Source organism: Umbelopsis ramanniana (assembly GCF_025399195.1).
Source record: "Umbelopsis ramanniana AG unplaced genomic scaffold K450scaffold_1, whole genome shotgun sequence".
Classification (NCBI taxonomy): domain Eukaryota; kingdom Fungi; phylum Mucoromycota; class Umbelopsidomycetes; order Umbelopsidales; family Umbelopsidaceae; genus Umbelopsis; species Umbelopsis ramanniana.
This window is the reverse complement of record NW_026252087.1, coordinates 495,279-514,991: the sequence shown is the minus strand read 5'-3', so window position 1 is coordinate 514,991 and position 19,713 is coordinate 495,279. Positions and strand designations below refer to the sequence as shown.

General features: G+C 42.3%; 10 protein-coding genes across 10 annotated transcripts; 4 read left to right on the top strand and 6 right to left on the bottom strand.

Annotated features, from left to right (window-relative positions):
* Positions 1 to 111: 111 nt before the first annotated feature.
* On the top strand, positions 112 to 866 carry K450DRAFT_217387 (uncharacterized protein). The gene is made up of 2 exons (XM_051585041.1): positions 112 to 584; positions 659 to 866. Exon 1 carries the CDS (start codon positions 264 to 266, stop codon positions 534 to 536), a length of 273 nt encoding a protein of 90 aa, XP_051449672.1. The 5' UTR covers positions 112 to 263; the 3' UTR covers positions 537 to 584; positions 659 to 866.
* A 1,191-nt stretch (positions 867 to 2,057) lies between these two features.
* Positions 2,058 to 3,491, bottom strand: K450DRAFT_217381 (uncharacterized protein). The gene has a single exon (XM_051585040.1). The coding sequence runs from the start codon at positions 3,416 to 3,418 to the stop codon at positions 2,201 to 2,203; it is 1,218 nt and encodes a 405-aa protein (XP_051449671.1). The 5' UTR covers positions 3,419 to 3,491; the 3' UTR covers positions 2,058 to 2,200.
* Positions 3,492 to 4,000: 509 nt separating this feature from the next.
* K450DRAFT_217380 (uncharacterized protein) lies at positions 4,001 to 5,619 on the bottom strand. Its single transcript, XM_051585039.1, has one exon. The coding sequence runs from the start codon at positions 5,376 to 5,378 to the stop codon at positions 4,158 to 4,160; it is 1,221 nt and encodes a 406-aa protein (XP_051449670.1). The 5' UTR covers positions 5,379 to 5,619; the 3' UTR covers positions 4,001 to 4,157.
* Positions 5,620 to 6,272: 653 nt separating this feature from the next.
* K450DRAFT_276329 (uncharacterized protein) lies at positions 6,273 to 7,496 on the bottom strand (the record flags this gene model as incomplete). Its single annotated transcript, XM_051593225.1, has 2 exons — positions 6,273 to 7,145; positions 7,233 to 7,496. The coding sequence occupies 2 exons, from the start codon at positions 7,494 to 7,496 to the stop codon at positions 6,273 to 6,275; spliced, it is 1,137 nt and encodes a 378-aa protein (XP_051449669.1).
* Positions 7,497 to 8,013: 517 nt separating this feature from the next.
* On the bottom strand, positions 8,014 to 9,246 carry K450DRAFT_267320 (uncharacterized protein; the record flags this gene model as incomplete). Its single annotated transcript, XM_051592830.1, has 1 exon — positions 8,014 to 9,246. The coding sequence occupies one exon, from the start codon at positions 9,244 to 9,246 to the stop codon at positions 8,014 to 8,016; it is 1,233 nt and encodes a 410-aa protein (XP_051449668.1).
* A 923-nt stretch (positions 9,247 to 10,169) lies between these two features.
* K450DRAFT_296150 (uncharacterized protein) lies at positions 10,170 to 12,539 on the top strand. The gene is made up of 3 exons (XM_051593631.1): positions 10,170 to 10,314; positions 10,409 to 10,911; positions 10,974 to 12,539. The coding sequence occupies exons 1-3, from the start codon at positions 10,198 to 10,200 to the stop codon at positions 12,340 to 12,342; spliced, it is 1,989 nt and encodes a 662-aa protein (XP_051449667.1). The 5' UTR covers positions 10,170 to 10,197; the 3' UTR covers positions 12,343 to 12,539.
* Positions 12,540 to 12,789: 250 nt separating this feature from the next.
* On the bottom strand, positions 12,790 to 13,707 carry K450DRAFT_195077 (uncharacterized protein; the record flags this gene model as incomplete). The annotated part of the gene is made up of 5 exons (XM_051584492.1): positions 12,790 to 12,948; positions 13,022 to 13,267; positions 13,356 to 13,465; positions 13,537 to 13,582; positions 13,660 to 13,707. 5 exons carry the CDS (start codon positions 13,705 to 13,707, stop codon positions 12,790 to 12,792), a joined length of 609 nt encoding a protein of 202 aa, XP_051449666.1.
* Positions 13,708 to 13,777: 70 nt separating this feature from the next.
* On the bottom strand, positions 13,778 to 15,389 carry K450DRAFT_217368 (uncharacterized protein). Its single transcript, XM_051585038.1, has 6 exons — positions 15,016 to 15,389; positions 14,862 to 14,946; positions 14,727 to 14,801; positions 14,576 to 14,662; positions 14,368 to 14,508; positions 13,778 to 14,297 (listed from the first exon to the last, which is right to left on the bottom strand). The coding sequence occupies exons 1-6, from the start codon at positions 15,040 to 15,042 to the stop codon at positions 14,011 to 14,013; spliced, it is 702 nt and encodes a 233-aa protein (XP_051449665.1). The 5' UTR covers positions 15,043 to 15,389; the 3' UTR covers positions 13,778 to 14,010.
* K450DRAFT_217365 (uncharacterized protein) lies at positions 14,862 to 16,961 on the top strand. The gene is made up of 7 exons (XM_051585037.1): positions 14,862 to 15,167; positions 15,233 to 15,373; positions 15,446 to 15,600; positions 15,666 to 15,809; positions 15,885 to 16,071; positions 16,132 to 16,498; positions 16,568 to 16,961. The coding sequence occupies exons 1-7, from the start codon at positions 15,147 to 15,149 to the stop codon at positions 16,891 to 16,893; spliced, it is 1,341 nt and encodes a 446-aa protein (XP_051449664.1). The 5' UTR covers positions 14,862 to 15,146; the 3' UTR covers positions 16,894 to 16,961.
* A 1-nt stretch (position 16,962) lies between these two features.
* K450DRAFT_217360 (uncharacterized protein) lies at positions 16,963 to 19,684 on the top strand. The gene is made up of 11 exons (XM_051585036.1): positions 16,963 to 17,095; positions 17,160 to 17,215; positions 17,282 to 17,358; positions 17,432 to 17,558; positions 17,634 to 17,749; positions 17,819 to 17,969; positions 18,046 to 18,287; positions 18,353 to 18,758; positions 18,838 to 19,113; positions 19,189 to 19,288; positions 19,371 to 19,684. Exons 1-11 carry the CDS (start codon positions 17,038 to 17,040, stop codon positions 19,550 to 19,552), a joined length of 1,791 nt encoding a protein of 596 aa, XP_051449663.1. The 5' UTR covers positions 16,963 to 17,037; the 3' UTR covers positions 19,553 to 19,684.
* The last annotated feature ends 29 nt before the right edge of the window (positions 19,685 to 19,713 follow it).

Genomic DNA, 19,713 nt, shown 5'->3' with positions numbered 1-19,713 from the left:
TATTCTCGTTGAGTATAATAACCTCATCTTACCTAACAAATCACAAATGTCTTTCCGTGGAGGTCGTGGAGGTTGCTATAAGTGTGGAGAACGCAAGTATTTATTTAAATTGCTCGCTGTGATGTGAAATTTAAGTGGATCAACTCGAACTTCGCCTACAACACCGGCCTACAATTCCCTTTCGGCGTTCCTCCCCAGCTGATAGTTCCGCCTTCGAACCAGGTCTGGCAGACACGCAGACTTACGCCATAGATTTCAAAGCCATGGAAGATGACAATCTATCACCGCGCAGAAATCTGCATACAGCTCTTTTTCATTTTCTTGCTTCATATTTTTTATATGTTGCTTTGAAGAGAAACGACGTACGGGGGAGATGTTCAACTATATTCCAAAATAAATATTGCGAACAAGCCGATGGGGAAGGAAGACGGCTTTCAAACCTGATAATGAATACATTTGCTTATTTTACATATTCTCTCCAATTCGTTGTTTTATTCTATATCCCTATTCTCTATGCAACGCGTCGCCTCTCATAATACAGATGGTCATCAGGCCAAGGATTGCAGCAAATCTGCTAACGTTTGGTAAGAACAACATCGATCGAGCTGACGGTAGTATGTGTATAAACCCTCCGCCTCATCTCCTATCTTTGACTTAGCTACAACTGCAACCAAGAGGGACATTTGAGCAAGGACTGCCCTGAGCCCCGCGCTGAGAAGGTCTGCTACAAGTGCAATGAAAGCGGACACGTCGTACGTATATAGCAACATCATGCTCTTCAGTTCTTTCGTTGTCGGTTTCTATGTTATTTATACTTTTGTTGATAGTCTCGGGATTGCCCCAACGAGACCACTTCTGCTGGTCCTGAATGTTACAAGGTACCATAATCGACTTTTTGAGAACGTTTCGCTGAATATCAGCCACTAATCTCTAAATTTGATATTGTATAGTGTGGAAAGACTGGTCACATTTCCCGCAACTGCCCCGACGGCGGTTACAACAGCTTTAACAGCAACCGTGGTGGTATGGGAGGCAAGTCTTGCTACTCATGCGGAGGCTTCGGCCATTTGAGCCGTGAATGCCCATCCGGAGGCCAAGGCAACCAAGGCGGTGAACGCTCTTCCGGCGGCCAAAAGTGCTATAACTGCGGTGTAAGTAATAGATCTTAAAATGATTGTACACAATATGATGCTGCTATTCACACAACTCGTATAGAACACTGGTCACTTCTCCCGAGACTGCGATCAGCCCCCTCAACCCAAGGTCTGCTACAAGTGCCAGCAAACTGGCCACATCTCCAGAGATTGCCCCGAAGCCGCTCAATAGAGCATTCTGAGGAATATCGGCTGATCTTATATTCAGCTCGTTAACATGTTTGTGGTAGCTTATTTTGACGTATACTTTCAATTCCATCCTTGCCATATTGTTGTTGTTCACTTACAAAGGATAAAATCACATCCATGACTGAAGCAATCTATAATCGTTATGATCGTACCTATGCGTTTGGTAGCAGATTGAAAATAACTGATTTATTCGCTATCTGAAAACATTATATGATACAAAAATCGGTAAAGTGAACTGCAAGATAAAATGGGTACAAAAATTAGTAGATAATCTCGTACACTAGCGAGGTCACTTGCCAGACGGCATTGACTTGCACACATGGGGGATAAGGAAAGGAGGTGCTTAGATGTGGGCGATCCACTTATAAGAAAGTTGTAAAAGCATTGAACTGCGTAGATGTTAAGGATACATAACCAATGTCCAGCTCTACTTAATCTGCTGAATGAATAGCCCCGTCTGTCTCCCCCACAGGTTGACGTATTCTCTCTTGCACCTTGGAAAAATTGGTATCGTATGATGGATTCATAGGTATTGATATTGTTGAGAGCACTTTAATGGATATTTCAATGCTTTACAGCCAGCGTCGGTAACCACTGGACAGACTAACAGATACAGTGACTCAGTCGATGGTCAACAGTCAATCAAGAGCTGGGGATGACCTATTATCACTACAGTATTTATTCTGTCAAAATTAGCATCACAGGATATTTTTCTACGATTGTGTGGTTATAGTCTTTTATTATTATATGTGGTTTTCAAGAGAAGCGATGATCTAAAATAACAAACTAGTTTAATTTTCATTATAAACAATATATATGGCTTTCTGCATTTAAGATGCGTTCTAGACGAATTTTTTTCATTGTGGGGGGCCACCAGCGGCTTGTATCGTTTCAAAAAAGTTAACAACGCCTTCAGGGGCATCGTCGGATATGAACATGTCCATGTTTTTTGCGCTTTCAGCGGCCGGAACGACGACAATTTCATGCATATCTTTCTCAAACTTTTCGATAGTAGTCGCAAGATCCTTGCCATTATGCACTATCTCAGATATAGCTTCTGCCAGGTTGGCACCATCGAGCATCGCCATATTCGCACCTTCACCAGCAAAAGGTGACATTAAATGAGCTGCATCGCCAATCAACGTCACTCCAGGATGCGATTTCCATGTATGATCTATCGGCAGCATATAGAAGCCACGCGGTATGAATGACGATGCCTCCTTGATGAAAACTTTCAATGTATCATCCCAGTCGCTAAATCGATCCAAAAAATAATTCCGTGGGCCTTCAGGGTTGGTAAAATCAATGTGAGAAAGACCGTTTTCTTCTACGCGTATAGTGACATATATACGAATCGATCCGTCACCGTTTCTCTGGCATAGTAATCCTTTGTTATCTTGCAGTGCGATGTAGGTGCCATGACCAACCAGTTTTGATGCTGCTGGATGATCGATATCAACATTGGTCAAGCAAACTTCAGCGAAGAAGATACCCGTGTAAAATGGAACTGCGTCGGATACAAATTTACGAAGCTTAGACCATGCACCATCGGCTCCAACAACCAGGTCGAAAGTTTCAGTTCGGCCGTCTTGAAAGGTGAGTGCGTGGCGATGATTACCATTATCCTTGGAATCCTCCTCTAGCTTGATCACCTTTTTTCCCCATTGAATTGTACCCTCCTCAAGAGATTCAATAAGCATATGTCGTAGGATTGTACGATCAATCTCTGGACGGTCATCATCTCCTCCAGTAGGTCCGTCGCTGCCAGAGTCTTGATACAGTACCTTGCCAGTCTTATTCGTGATTATAAGATCTTGTCCTTGGTATCTGGCATTCTTTTGAAACTGATCAGTTAATCCAGCCTTCTCTAGGGCAAGTTGACCAGAGTTGACGTGAAGATCCAGACTTCCACCTTGATTACGGCTGTTTTCGGTGTCGTCAAGCTCATAGACAGTGCACTTGATCTTGTAAGCATGTTGTAGGACGGATGCAAGTGTTAATCCGCCAATACCACCACCTATAACAGCAATTTTGAACTGAGGAGAATCGGAGGCGATAGTGTTTGAAGTATCCATGGTATATGTGTTTGTAGGGTTTAGATCATTTAGCACTTGTCAATTTATATCTTTCACGGAAATGGAATTGCCGTGGTCGGTAGGCTGGAGGTTTCATCCGTTTGTGTTATTAAAACCCAGCTCGGCGGATCAGCCGTCACACTGATTTACCGCCTCATAGTCGCAATACCTTCGTTTATTTGTATGTCCGAGCGAAGTCTAAGTTGATGTAACGGAAAGCCATTCTTCGTTCATTTACACTGACTGAATTGCTTAATTGATGTGGTGGTGTATGCATACAACATCGTCGTGGTCAGCAAAAAGATATTACTGTGTCTTCGTTACATAACTTAAACCCAGCTCGGCGGATCAACCGCTAGGCATGCTTGTTGAGCTCACGTAGAAATTGATGATACAATGGTATTCGTTTATTTGCATGTCATTGTTACGCTTCAGCTATTAGACATGTAATTTGTTCTTTCAAGCGGCTATCTTGAATCTTAAGCCTTCATTTCAATTTGAACAACAAGTAAGACTGATTGATGCACATTTTTTTTTTAACAAAATCAGGTACGTAAACATTTGTAAACATTTGCGGTGAGTCTGCTTTCTATATTTCTTTTATTGTACACATTTGTGATTTTTCATGAGATAATCTAAATAATTCACTAATTCACTAATTAACTATTCTGAATATATTTGATATATGCGTCCTGAAGTAGGAAGTGTTTTGTTGTTTTGACCTCAAAGAAAGTGTTTATCATGGGGCAGCATTATCGTCACGCATCATTGAAAACATTTTCAGAACTGCTTGAGGACCATTCTCTGATATGAGCGTATCCATGTTTTCCAAGCTTTCGATGGCGAAATCCATAACGACATTATGCATATCTTTTTCAAACTTTTCGATAGTAGTCGCAAGATCTTTGCCATTATGCACTATCTCAGATATAGCTGCTGCCAAGTTGGCACCATCGAGCATTGCCATATTCGCACCTTCACCGGCAAAAGGTGTCATTAAATGAGCAGCGTCACCAATCAATGTCACTCCAGGATGCGATTTCCATGTATAGTCGGTTGGTAGCATATAGATACCGCGCGGTATGAATGCTGAACTCTCCTCAATCAGCGCCTTCAATGAATCATCCCAATCGCTGAATATGTCCATGAGATGCTTTCGTGGGATTTCAGGGTTAGAAAAATCAAGGTGAGAAAGACCGTTTTCTTCTATACGAAGTGTGACGTATACACGAATAGAGCCATCACCGTTTCGTTGGCACAGTAGGCCTTTGTTGTTTTGCAGTCCCCAGAATGTTCCGTTGCCGACCATTTTCGACGCTTTTGGGTGATCAATGTCCACATTGGACAATCGACATTCAATGAAAGTGACGCCTGCGTAAGATGGGGTTGTTTCGGATACAAATTTGCGAATTTTCGACCATGCACCATCGCCTCCAACAACCAGATCGAAGGTTCCTGTTCGGCCGTCTTGAAATGTGAGCGTGTGGCGATGATTACCATTTTCCTTGTCCTTGGATTCCTCTTCGATCTTGATCACCTTCTTTCCCCATTGAATTGTATCCTCATCAAGGGAATCAATAAGCATTTGTCGTAGAACTGTACGATCAATCTCTGGACGATCGAGTTCTCCTCCAGTTGGTCCTTCGCTACCGACATGTTGCATCAATATCTTGCCAGTCATATCTGCGAGTACAATATCCTGTCCTTGGTATCTGGCATGCTTTCGAAACTGATCAGTTAACCCAGCTTTTTCGAGAGCAAGTTGACCAGATTCAACGTGAAGATCGAGACTTCCACCTTGGTTACGGCTATCGACGGTGTCGTCGAGCTCAAAGACGATGCACTCGATCTTGTAAGAATGTTGTAAGACGGATGCAAGTGTTAATCCACCAAGACCGCCACCTACAACAGCAATTTTGAATTGGGAGGCACCGCGAGCGACAGATTGTGAAGAATCCATAATAAATGTTTGTAAGGCTCAGATCCTTCTTGACACCTCTCAATTTATAGTTTTAGGAATACAAATTGCCGTAGTCGGTAGCTGGACTTTGTATTGGATACTTCGACTCAGCTCGGCGGATCAGCCTTCACGTTCATCCATGAGCTCACCATCACAATTCTGAACAGGTTGTTTTTGTTCTCCTATAATATTTCCATACGACGCTTATACTGATTCACATGTGGAATGTTGGAAAACGGATGCACCACTTCCGTGGTCGACAGAAGTTTTTCCTCAAGTTGATAACTTCAACCCCAGCTCGGCGGATCAGCCGTCACACTTATAGACGGTGCCATTGGGGATTACAGCTGAAAATGACTGAGCCTGAAAGCATTATGTGGATATAATTGAGCTCTTGAAGCACGCCTATCTACTGCAAGGTTCTCAGAACTTTTATATCGAGTTTAAATCTGGCTAGTTGGATACTAAGGGAGCCTTCAATGTCATCCGGACTAACAATATCACAGAGGATATCAAGTTAAATTGTATCGTTCACATCCGTTGATCCTAGGGATTGCATATGCGATACGCGAAGTCGCAATGCTTTCTAACTTTAAAAGGTGCTTGACTTCTTACCAAGCAGCGTTGCTGATGAAATGGTTATAATTAAGAGCCCAAAAAGAATATAGCGCACACTCTTCATCGATTTTAAGTCGGCATTTGTGGACGCAGCTGCTTGCTGTCGTAATAAGAAATCACTTGCATAGCCATTTGCTAAGTGACTATTGCGTAATCTGTCTTATGGCATTTTTCTAATAAGGCTTTGTGAGACAGTTAATATGACAGACTAGTTTAAATTTATTATATCAATCTTGAATTTAAGCTGTGCTGCTTTCGTGATCCAAACGGATGTATTTATTGTGGGATAGCGCCACCGCCGTAAGCCATTGTAAAGAAGTCCACAACTCCTTGAGGAGCATCGTCAGACATAAACATATCTATATTTTCTGCGCTTTCAATGGCCGGACCCGTGACAATGTTATGCATTTCTCTTTCGAAATTTTCGATAGTAGTCGCAAGATCCTTGCCATCATGCACTATCTCAGATATAGCTGCTGCCAGGTTGGCACCATCGAGCATCGCCATATTCGCACCTTCACCAGCAAATGGTGACATTAAGTGAGCAGCGTCGCCGATCAACGTCACTCCAGGGTGCGATTTCCATGTGTGATCAGTTGGAAGCATATAGCAACCACGCGGTATGAAGTAGGTGGCTTCTTTGATGAACACCTTGACTGAATCATCCCAGTCACTAAGTCGTTCCAAGAAATAATTTCGTGGAATTTCAGGATTGGAAAAATCAAGATGAGAAACGCCGTTCTCTTCTATACGTATCATGATGTACCCACGAATAGATCCATCACCGTTTCTCTGGCACAGTAATCCTTTGTTATCTTGAAGTGCCATATATGTGCCATTACCAACCAATTTCGAAGCTGTTGGATGATTGACGTCCGCATTAGACAAGCAAACTTCGGCGAAGAAAATGCCCGTGTAAAATGGAGTTGCTTCAGATACAAATTTGCGAATTTTGGACCATGCACCGTCGGCTCCAACAACCAGATCAAAAGTTTCAGTTTGGCCGTCTTGAAAAGTGAGTGTGTGGCGACGACTATTCTTATCCTGGTTCTTTGAGACTTCCTCGACTTTGTTCACCTTTTTTCCCCATTGAATTGTACCGTCATTCAGAGAATCAATAAGTATTTGTCGTAGGAGTTTGCGATCAGTCTATGGATGGTCATCTCTTCCTTCAGTTGGTCCTTCGGTACCAATGGCTTGAAACAATATCTTGCCGGTTTTATTTGTGATTATAACATCTTGTCCTTGGTATCTGGCATGCTTTCGGAACTGATCCAATAATCCAGCTTTTTTGAGAGCAAGTTGACCAGAGTCAAAATGAAGATCTAGACTTCCACCTTGACTACGGCTGTCTACGGTGTCATCGAGCTCAAAGACGGTGCACTTGATCTTGTAGGCATGTTGTAAGACGGATGCAAGTGTTAATCCGCCAAGACCGCCGCCTACAACGGCGATTTTGAATTGTGATGCATCAGGAGCGAGATTTTGTGAAGTATCCATAGTAATTGTTTGTAGGATTTAGACCCTTTTGACACGTTTCAATTTATATGCAAAAATCTTAACGAAGACAAGCACGATCAATACGCGTACGTAGGACAATTTAAGCGCCACAGCTTGGCGTGTCTGTCAAGCTAGCCGTACTCGAGTCATAATTCGGAAGGAGTCATAAATCGAAAACCAGGGTGTCATAGTCAAAAGAACCGTACCATACCGAGGTGTCTGTTTCGTGGCATATCAACGCTACACTGGATTTGATACACATGAAGACCTCTCGGCCAGGCAATGCCAAGAAGTCTATCGTCTCTATTGCAATTTGAACGCAGAAACGGGTGGGCGGCTCACCGCTCCTTTAAGTTGAATGAAATCAGTTACATAACATTTGCTAGGGGTCTCTTGAGTATACTTTTTTATTGTAGTTATTAGTGGTATATAACGAGATGATTTAAATATTAGTTAGTTTAGGGGTTCAATGTACATTAATATGCATCCGCAATTCAAGATGTGTTGTTTTTTATGGTCAAGAAAAAAGCTTGATTACCGGAGACAACCACCGCAATATTCTAAACATTTTTAGAACTTCTTGTGGGCCATTCTCGGATATCATCAGATCCATATTTTTTGTGCTTTCAGTGGCCAGACCGGTGACGGTATTATGCATCTTTCTTTCAAAATTGTCTATTGTAGTAGCAAGATCCTTGCCTTTGTTCATAATTTTGGAGATAGCTGCTGCCAACTTGGCACCATCGAGCATTGCCATATTTGCACCTTCACCGGCAAAAGGTGTCATTAAATGAGCAGCGTCACCAATCAATGTCACTCCAGGATGCGATTTCCATGTATAGTCGGCTGGTAGCATATAGATACCCCGTGGTATGAATGTTGAACTCTCCTCAATCAGCGCCTTCAATGAATTATCCCAATCGCTAAATAGGTCCATGAGGTACTTTCGTGGGATTTCAGGGTTAGAAAAATCAAGGTGAGAAAGACCGTTTTCTTCTATACGAAATGCGGCGGATACACGAACAGATCCATCACCGCTTCGTTGGCACAATAGGCCTTTGTTGTTTTGCAGTGCCCAGAAGCTTCCATTGCCGACCAGTTTCGATAATTTTGGGTGACCATTGTCCACATTAGGCAATAGGCCTTCAATAAAGGAGACGCCTCCATAAATTGGAGTTACTTCGGATACAAATTTGCGGATTTTGGACCATGCACCATCGGCTCCAACAACCAGATCGAAAGTTTCATTTCGACCATCTTGAAATGTGATTGTGTGGCGATGATTCCCATTATTCTTGTCCTTGGATTCCTCTTCAATCTTGATCACCTTCTTTCCCCATTGAATTGTATCCTCATCAAGGGAATCAATAAGCATTTGTCGTAAAACTGTACGATCAATCTCTGGACGATCAAATCTTCCTCCAGTTGATCGCTTTCTACCGACATGTTGCATCAGTACTTTGCCAGTCATATCTGTGAGTATATGATCTTGTCCTTGGTATCTGGCATGCTTTCGAAACTGATCCAATAATCCAGCTTTTTTGAGAGCAAGTTGACCAGAGTCAAAATGAAGATCTAGACTTCCACCTTGATTACGGCTGTCTACGGTGTCATCGAGCTCAAAGACGGTGCACTTGATCTTGTAGGCATGTTGTAAGACGGATGCAAGTGTTAATCCACCAAGACCGCCGCCCACAACGGCAATTTTTAACCGGGAGGAATCGGGAGCTGTAGGTTGTAAAGAATTCATGGTTCTTGTTATGTGTGGTTGAACGATACTCACTTGACACTTCCTTATTTATATGCTTTACGGATAAAAGGTTACCGTGGTCACCCAAAATTTCATTTGCTGTGCCTTCGCTGGAAACTTAAACCTCAGCTCGGCGGATCAGCCGTCAACTGTATTGATCGTACTTACGTATTACACCATGGTATTCCATCCATTTTATGTTATGAGTCACCGAAACTGTTGCGCATGAAGAACTATCCGTCACGAAGCTACGTTGATCGGACTGATAGCAATCGTCTGGAAAGACTGAGATACGTAGGCACGGAAGTACGTTCGCACTTTAAAAGCACCCAAATTTTGTACACGGTGAACACCCTGTAAAAAGAATTACCCAGTGGTTGCCCTCAGCGAACCCTGATTATAGAAAGAGGGAAACCAGGACATTTTGTTGTGTCGTTCTTCGCACGCGGATGCTTTAAATTAAGCAATAAACAATTGATGCCCTTACGTTATATCCTTCATATCGTGAGGAACTTACCGGGAGGCCGTGCTGCAGAGGAGACCTTTATAACCAAAAAATCAAGCAAACGAGATGATATCATCTCTTTGTTGCAAGTAAGCTTATTGCATAGCGTACAGCATATCTCCGGAAATCATCCTCCACGGAAACTGCGGTATGTCGCTTGGTGTCTTGTAGCCACGGTTATTCCAGCAGTATCAACGAGTAACGCGAGCATTATGAATATTCACACTGAAATATGCTTATAGATATAACTGCGACAGATTCAGTCAACCGAACTAGTGGTTTACAGAAAGAAAAGTTCAGGCCCCATATTTAACGTTTCAGGCGATTGTCAAAAATACTTGGTACGGATGCTCAACGTCACAAGCGGACAATGATTGGATCCGATGGGCAACAACCCAGTGTAAATTTTGACCCTTCGGCAAACTAGGCAACTTCTATTGAGAAATATGTCAACACCCCCAAAGTTCTTCGGCTTGATTTGGGCATTCTTCGCAGAGGAAGCTGTATGGGATCTCTTTTTAGAAGGCAGCGAAGCTAAATTCGCTTCATGGGCTGTTTGGCAGGTGAGATTCAGTCTGATTAAAAGCGAGATAACACCGTACCGATCACATTAAAGCTAAATACAATACATTTTCGAACCTTGAATCCCACCAACAGAAAGCGGATTACAGGAAACGTCAGGTCATTGTAATGCAGATTCTTTCAGCTCTGCTACATGAGAATGACAGGAGAGAGATGATGGCAGATCAGCAGTTTTTCAGACGCTGGCTTAGTACTGAGAGCGGATATGAAGAGGAACTTCCGTCAGCCGTTATTATACAGGAAGTTATTGCTCTCCTTCCAAAGCAAAACTCTTCAGCTACACAAACTGTAAACCTACTTTCGCCTGCTTTCCAAAATATTTCTAGCAAGACGCGGTTCCTCAATTGCTTCACGCAAGGCAGTCAAATCCCTTTGACCCCTTTTGACTTGTTTCGTATCGCTATCTGTGATGGACAGTTGGTCACTTTACTTGAACATAACGCAAAATACCCCAAGTTCTGCTGTACTGCTATCAGGCGTTACATCTCACAGTTCCTAATATCGCCTATGGAAACGGCAATGCATAGAAAAATCGAAACAAAATATCAGTGGCATAGTGTATTTCATGTTCCAGACAAGTAAGCCAAATCTGTAATGATGAATGCATCTGGTAACACCATATTGACTTTATACCGTGTAGTGAATTGCAAGCTGCGAATACTTCGCCATCTCTACCTCCGAAGATTAGTCGCAATGGATTTAACTTCCATCATCCATTTCCCGATTTGATTAATTCTACTTCGCGACAAATACCTCTACCATCACTATTTGCACAAGAAATAGCGCTGGAGCAGAAAAAGGCCACCGTGATGCTAAGAAAACCATCAGTTAGCGACGAAAAGTTTCGGAAGCATCCCCCACCGATATCCAGCAACTCACCTAATGATTCCAAAAAGCGCAAGATACAAGACGACAAAGCTGAATTGGAGCAATCTCCTTCTGACTTGTCTGAACAGCGGCTAGAGAGTAACAGTGTGAAAGAGACTAAATCTCCGTCGACACCTGCTACCATGGATATCGAACAGGCAGACAACTCTCCAGCTTTGTCACCAAAAGAGATAAAATCGTCACCTGTAACACCGAAGCCAATCCCTGACCTTCAGCACCCAACAGCCGAATCTACTCCTATCGATCACCCCTCCGTTTATATGCCCAAGTCGGAAGAAGAGAAAATATCTATACCCAGTCCTAAGCCTACCGCTAAGCCCAAGAGCAACACTTCGCCATTACCACCTAAAAAAGAACCGTTGGACGCTATTGATGTTCGATGGGAGGCCAAGTTGCAACAGTTCTTTAAGGATAGAGCTCAGGCTTTAGATGGTTGGCTGGATAGAGCGATTCTTCGTCGTGTACACGAATCTTTTGATAAGAACGAACTATTGGCATCACTTGAAAAAGATGTGAGATCTTCGCTTAGTAACCGTAATGAAGATATTGTAGATACCGTGGGTAAAGAATTGGATAATGCGGTAAGATCTCGATGTCGGAAAACCCTTGGGTTGGATAGTAACGCGGATGATCTCGCTACTGGAGACCCTGGTCGGGTGGACGATGCGGCGGGCCGTTTCGTCCATGAAGTCTGGAATGCCCAACTTAAAGCAAAGGAAGGAGAATTATCCGACTCTGTGAGCAACTTAGTATCACAAATCTTTGACAAGCACATGGATAAATTTGCCCAGCGATTGATCGAGCCAATGGATCAAACAATTCAGACCGTCTTCACACGACGTTTGGTTTCAATGGAACCAAAACTCATCAATCTCATCGACTCCCGGATAGCAGAATTATGGAAGAGCAGAATGGACAAGATGAGTGGCTTAATGGCTAGCAACATAGATTTGACCATTCAACAAATGCTGAAAGAGAGACTGCACAAAATCAACTTTGAACCTGTATCAGAAAAGCAAGATGCTTTTAGTCAAAATGGAGCAACACCCACATCACAAGATCACATCGAAGAAATTGAAATGGTGCCGGCAGCCTCTAGAAATGCCACTTCATGGCATTAATCTCTCCCATACATGACTGAAATTTCAGTTCATAATCAATTTTCTTTTCCTTTAATACCCTTGCATAACCATTTGCTTTGCTTCCTTCTCTTGGTAGTGTTTATATTACGATAAAGGCTATCGAGGGAATACATTTCATGTTTATGATGGTCAAGTAACTTTTCCTTTGTACAATAAAGACTTTATAAATACTACCCCTATATGTATGATATTTGAAGGCAAATTCGGCGTAAGTGGCAATCTAATGGGATAAATCTCATCGCGCTCAGGCTATTATGGTATATACAGCTGCTGATCATTCACATATTGCGGCTGGAAGTACGGCGTGACCGTATGTGCATGCTACTTTATTAAATGGTATTATATCAAATAGCTGTTACCGATAATGGTAAATGATTTTTTATTTTCTGCTATGATGCAGACATCGCATATTGTAGTTCATCTCATTCAGTAGCGCTTCACTGGCTCGAAATAATGCTGCATGATGTTTTCATCATTGTTGTAATCTACCCAGGAAGGTTCATAGGACTCTTCCATACTCTTTGCATATTGCTCTTCAGTCCGTAATCTGAGCGTCCATCCAGTTATGACTACACCGTAATATAGCTGGTGAAGAATCGAGATTAAAGGTAAGAAGGTTACAATATTAAGTCGTCATATGTTTAATAGCGGCTCATACCTTTAGCAGTAGAAGCATGATGGACACGACGCCTACTACCGGAGGCGCTAATTTGATCTCATCGCAAGAAATATCAAAATTCAAAATGGCCTTCAAATCCGGCGGTTCATTGTAATTGTAACAGTGAATATGAGCATGATTTTGCAGTTCGTTGGCCATCACCAAATCGGTAACATCCCAAGGTAGAGCAAGAAGTAAGAACGTCCAAGAAGCAATGGTGAATATCTTTGCCTTGGAGTAAATACGCTGCATATATAGTCATATTGTCAGCTTGTAGATTAATCATATACGTCCTTGCTCCTTTGTAAGACTTGTACGACTTTGCGATACTCACCTGTCTGCATACTAGTATTCCAAAAGTGCCTACGACGGCATAAACGCAGTAAATTACAAAGTGAATCCACGGAAATGCAGAGTTTTCCATAAGCAGTAACTGGTAGAAAGCTGATCAAGTTTGGAGCAGACATTTAGTCAGCTCATCTTTATGCATAGACAAACCACAATGGCCAACTTACGATTGACAGGTATGAATATCGTGGATGCTAAGCCCAAACCAGTGATCTTTCCAAGTATATTCAAAAGATATTAATTATGGATAAAAGTTCCAATGTTTGCACCTCCCTGCAGTCGGTTCTTACTATTAACAGACTGCACAATAAGAGGCAGGATTGGTGTAGATTGAGCATTTTGAATGACTGGAAGGCACACTGTTGAATACACGTGTCAAGAAATTAGGTAAATGATATGTTTCGTGAATGAATGGAAGGAAACAGGAAAATTTTGTATTGAACAATGAGCGAAAAGCAAAATAATGCAAAATCATGAACAGTGGTGTCTATATAATGTCGTGAGCGATCATGATAACGCTATTTCAATAACACCCAAGTTCTATGTCATGGGCCGATGGATAGCCGAGTCTTACTTGCCGGTAAGTCTCGTTTGCTGAGGTATTCTTAGAGCAAGACTGGAGCAAACATTGTGATGTTAGCTTATGATTTTTCCCAGGTAGTAGAGTGTACGTTGTTCTCCCAAAAGGCTAGTATTTGATTCTCGACTCGTTGCATGGCCTCGAGCTCCTCTTTGCTCGGCTCTGGCATGTCCTCTTCGCCAACGATTTTCTGAGCGGTACTTGTCTTCCAATCCAATGTTACCTCTTCAAAGATAGTAGAGACAGACCGTTCTCGAAAATGAAGCTTCGAGCAAAACATGTCGATACTTGGTTGGTTCCTTAAAGATATCTTTGCTTCAAATTTCTCTACACCTAATTCCGTCATAGCTGAGTGACGCAAATTTACAAGTCAATATCATGGTCCACTTTTGGCTCAATGTCAGGTCATAGTACGCACCATAAGCCATCATCATTTTGATAGCTTCAATTCCATAGCCGGATCGTCTATATTTTTCTTCAGCAATCATGATTTCTATCTCTGCACACGATTTATCATTATCTGGGTCATTGAAGAAGAGGTTGACGTCGCCAATCATAACTGTCATAATTGATGGATTCTGTGAGCATAGATAGGGAGAATATCGCCATGCATGATATAGTACTACCTGTTCCAGCTTTTGAGAGTGCAGTTGTTTTCAATTCTTCAGATGTTGTACCAGGTGATGGAAGGGCCAAAAGGATAAATGTACATTCTGTTGGAGTGTTAGGCCAGTTTACCATGCGTATATGCATGGAATAGACACAAAGAAGACTCACTATTATCATCCAAGTGCCATGATTGCTGCATATCATACTCTTCTTGAAGAGTAAGAGGTTCTGAAGCTGTCATTTCTGTATTTTTATATCAGTTTAGATCAACACCATATTATAGTCGGACCTGGTCGTTCATACCTTGAAGAAATGGCGATTTCATCCATTCGTGGTATACAAGGACATGTTCCGGTTTATATGGTACTAAAATTGCTTTTGGGCCAATCTACACGTTCCATGGCACTTTCAATTAGTTTTTATTGAACATAAGTTGAAGCTCACGAAGAATTCTTACCAAAACTAGGTTTTCGTTCTGCCTCATTCGTTCCAGTTCAAAGCAAAAGGTCGTGACTACCTTTCACTGAGGCGGCGAACTTCTTCACCTCCAAACACCAGAATCACGGTAACGAGGGCACATTTCGAATTATGAACGTAAGTTCCGAAAAGGTATGGAAAAATGGCGGATTTGCGACCACCTCAGATCCCGCATTTTGTATTTAATCATACAACAGCCAGGTTCTGCCTCATGGTCGGTTACAACTCTGTTGGTAAAACGGTTACCACCCAATATCACAGCGTCTACAGCAACGTGCCAACAGTTCTTCACACCGTTTGGAAGTATAGACGTACGGCTGATGAGCTCACTTCCAATGGTATGTGTAAAATCATGCAACATATTCTAAATTCAGTTATCCAAGCCTGATTGTTGTTCTGTAAATGGATAGCGAGGATCTGCTTTTGTCGATTTTCCAGGGAATGAAGCTGCTGCAGCGGCACGAGAGCGTTTGATGGCCATCGATTTCAGTGGCAAAAAACTACGAGTGGAGTATGCAACCCCTAGCCGAGACAGAATAAGTAATCATATATCAACAGGGTCGAGGTGAATTATAAAGCGAAGTCTGTCTCGCGTGGTATCGAACCGATTATTGATTCGAGTTACTATAGCAATAACAGCATAACGAATCTTGGTGCACCGCCTCCATCACGGAAACCGATTGCTGCTACGAAACCACCAGAAGCTTCACGGTTCAAATCCAACACCAATACAGAGCAGGCAGGATCTGCACCTTCTATTGCGCCTGCATTAGGGTAAGCTATAATTTAAAAGGATGTACTGTTGAATGAAGATGTATGCACAGAATTCACCAAATACCTATCATTCAGAGTCAATTATCCCTCTAACCCTAATCTAAAGTACAAGTACCCTGATCCTACACCAGAGATTTTAACCAATATGATGCAAGCCATTGGGAGTGTGCCTCGTTTATATAACCAGGTCCTGCATTTAATGAACAAAATGAATTTACCGCCCCCTTTCGGTCCAGTACGAAAAGATGCAATACCTGCCACTGTAAGTAAAACATCATTTGTAATATCAAATGGAATTAGACATGCTAAGCCTTGGCTGTAGCTGAAGCGAAAATCAGATGGCCTCGTGGCTAGCGACGAATCTGAGATGGAGAGCAGTGGTGAAGAATCTGACTCAAGACGGAGTGTGAAGAGAATGAAAGCGAAGGATAATCATGAGCAAAGGCAACTTGCTTTAGGGAGGAAGAAAGTCACTTCAACGATCTCCATCAATATACCCAATGTAGATAATGCCAAAGTCGCCTTGGCCGCCTCAGCGATAGAGCCCGAGGAGCCACATTCAGCGGTAGTCCAGGAAAAATATGATGTCAAGACATCTGAGAACGAGGGATTTGAGAGGACTGAGCCCAACAAGACTGATCAATACATAACCATAGAGACACTCGATGCCCATAAAGCATCTCCAGACAGTACGATCTTAAATTGCTTATACGGTGTCTGCATGTATCACATCATAACCCTTCAAATCATATATTTAGATTCTCAGTATAGTACGGCTTTCAAGAACTACTCAGAAGGGGAGCCAACAACGCGACTATACATAAAGAATCTTGAGCGTAAAGTAGTTAAGGAATCTGACCTTCGCAAAATATTTGGACGATTTGTGTTAGAGAGCAAGGGCGATCCGGACAAAGATTTGGATATCAATCTTTTACTTTCAGGGCGGATGCGTGGACAAGCTTTTGTGACATTTAAAGATCAAGAAACAGCCAGAAAAGCTTTGGAAGGAGCGCATAGGTATATACTTCACGGGAAGCCGATGATTATACAGTTTGCAAAGAGTCAAGTCGCTCAAAGACAATAATAAAAGCAAGTGCACAGTCAAGCTAATTTCAATCACCGCATCATCCTGACTCACTTTGGTTGAGGTTACTTGTACAAGCCACCTGCCAAATTTCGAACCCATAACCTGAAAATCTGGAATTTGGACATTGACAAGCTACAAACCATGCCTACCGTTAACGTTGACAAGGAGTTGCTCTACAAGAGCCTCGGAAAATCTTACAGTAAGACATTTTAACTAGTACGAATGAATCGCCAGAATGCGGGTACTGATGTCAAAATTTGTAGGTACTGAAGAATTCCGCGAGCTTTGCTTTCACTTTGGTATCGAACTCGAAGAAGATGTAAGTCATCTTGCTCCTAATCAGTGTTTTGACACCACGAATCGTACTCATTAAGTGCTTTTATAGACCTCCGAAACTGTTGTTCAGAATGGAGAAGTTGCACCCGAGAGACCTTTGTTGAAGGTTGACATCTCAGCCAACAGGTATGACAGAGAATCCAGCAACCACCAACTCCACGAACAATATATCGATAGTTTTCTAATCCTTGCATGGTAGATACGATTTGCTTTGCCAGGAAGGTATCGCCCGTGCTTTGCGCGTCTTTTTGAACTTGGGTCAAGTTCCCGTCTACCGACTAGTCAAGCCCAGTGGAGGACTTGAGAAGATAGTCGTTAAACCCGATGTACGTAATAACCTTAATGGCATATACACGTTGATGTTTTGGAAAAGTCTCTAACAATGCACTTGCATCAATTAGACTGCCAAGATTCGTCCATTCGTTGTTGGTGCCATCCTTCGTAACATCAAGTTCACTCAAGACAACTACAACAGCTTCATTGATCTTCAGGACAAGCTTCATAACAATATCTGCCGGTAATGTTTATATCATAATGCACTCGGTAAAATTGAAGGTCAGAGCACTCATGGAGATTTGCTAAATAGAAAGCGCACTCTTGCCTCAATGGGCACTCACGACCTCGACACCATCAAGGGTCCCTTCAGCTATGATGCTTTGCCTCCAAAGGACATCAAGTTCACTCCATTGAACCAAACGAAGGATATGGATGCAAACCAATTGATGGAATTCTATACTGTGAGTTATACTTTGATGTATATGCTGTTTTTGAATCTTGTCTGCCAACTAGTGATACTGACCGTTTGACCAATAGCCCGATAAGCACCTTGGAAAGTTCTTGCACATCATCAGAGACTCCCCCGTCTATCCTGTCGTCTTCGATGCCAGCAAGACAGTTTGTTCACTTCCCCCTATCATCAATTCTGATCACTCCAAAATCACTTTGAATACTAAGAACGTGTTCGTTGAAATCACCGCAACTGATGAAAATAAGGCTAACATTGTGCTCAATACTCTTGTGACTATGTTCTCTGAATACTGTGAGGAACCTTTCACGTAAGCGCAAACTCAGATCCATGTTAAGTTCACGTTAGATGCGGCCTCTAACAGATTTTTTGCAGAGTTGAGCCTGTTGAAATCCATTATCCTGACGGTACCGTCAAGGTTACACCAGATCTTGACAATCGTCGTGCCTCAGCAAAGGTTGATTATATCAACTCCTGCACAAACTTGACACTCAAGCCAGAAGAGATCGTCGAACTCCTCAACCGCATGTCCATGCTTGCTTCCGTCAACCCAGCTGATAGCAACGAAATTCTTGTTGAAGTTCCTCCTACACGTTCCGATATCCTTCATGCTTGCGATATTATGGAAGACGTTGCCATCGCCTATGGTTATGACAATTTACCCAAGCGTGTTCCCAGCGTCAACACTATTGCTTCTGCTTTCCCCATCAACAAATTGACTGACAGTGCAAGACGCGAATTGGCTCTCGCTGGATTCACTGAAGTTGCACCATTGACCTTGGTAAATACCCATTCATGTGATAAGCGTATCATAAGAAGCTTGATCTAACGAAATTTCAATGACTTTCTGTTTGGTTTAGTGCTCTCACGATGAGAACTTCAAGTTCCTAAGACGCGTTGATGATGGTACTACTGCTGTCAAGTTGGCGAACCCTAAGACCATTGAATATCAAGTTGTCCGAACCTCACTTCTTCCCGGTATTCTTAAGACCATTAACTCTAACAGAAAGCACCCACTTCCCATCAAAGTTTTCGAAGTTTCCGATATCACGCTAAAGGATGACTCTTATGACCGCAAGAGCAGAAACGAACGCCGCGTTTGTGCCGCCTACACTTCCAAAACCTCTGGTTTTGAGGTTAGTGCAATTTGGGGTAGTTTTGAGTGTTATAGACAACGGTTCAAACGAATAATCATCTATTGTGTTCATTAGGTTATTCACGGTTTGTTGGATCGTATCATGAGAATGTTCAACATCCAGTTCATCGGCCGAAATAGCAAGGAGCTTGGTTACTGGATTACTGAAGCAGAGAGTATGCATATCAAATATATGCTTGTTGTACACTAGTTCCTTAAACATACCATGCTAATCTTATATCTTTTCCCTCTCTTTAGACAATACCTATTTCCCTGGCCGTTCAGCTGATATCTACTTGACCTACATTGTCCCCGAGACGAGCCGCCGTGCCACTATCAAGATCGGCAGTTTCGGTGTCCTACACCCCGAAGTTCTGCAAAGCTTTGAGCTCTCTTACCCTACCACCGTCTTAGAATTTAATCTAGAGCCACTTTTGTAAAATTATTTGTGTGCCTAAATTGCGCGTGGAGCAATTCCGTAAAATTATCATCCGCGCATTTCTTCAAGCGGTTTCTTATTCTTGCAACCCTAAAACAAAAATACATAGCATGAAAATTTATCTTTCCATAGAGTTCCACGCCTGTATGCACATATATCATG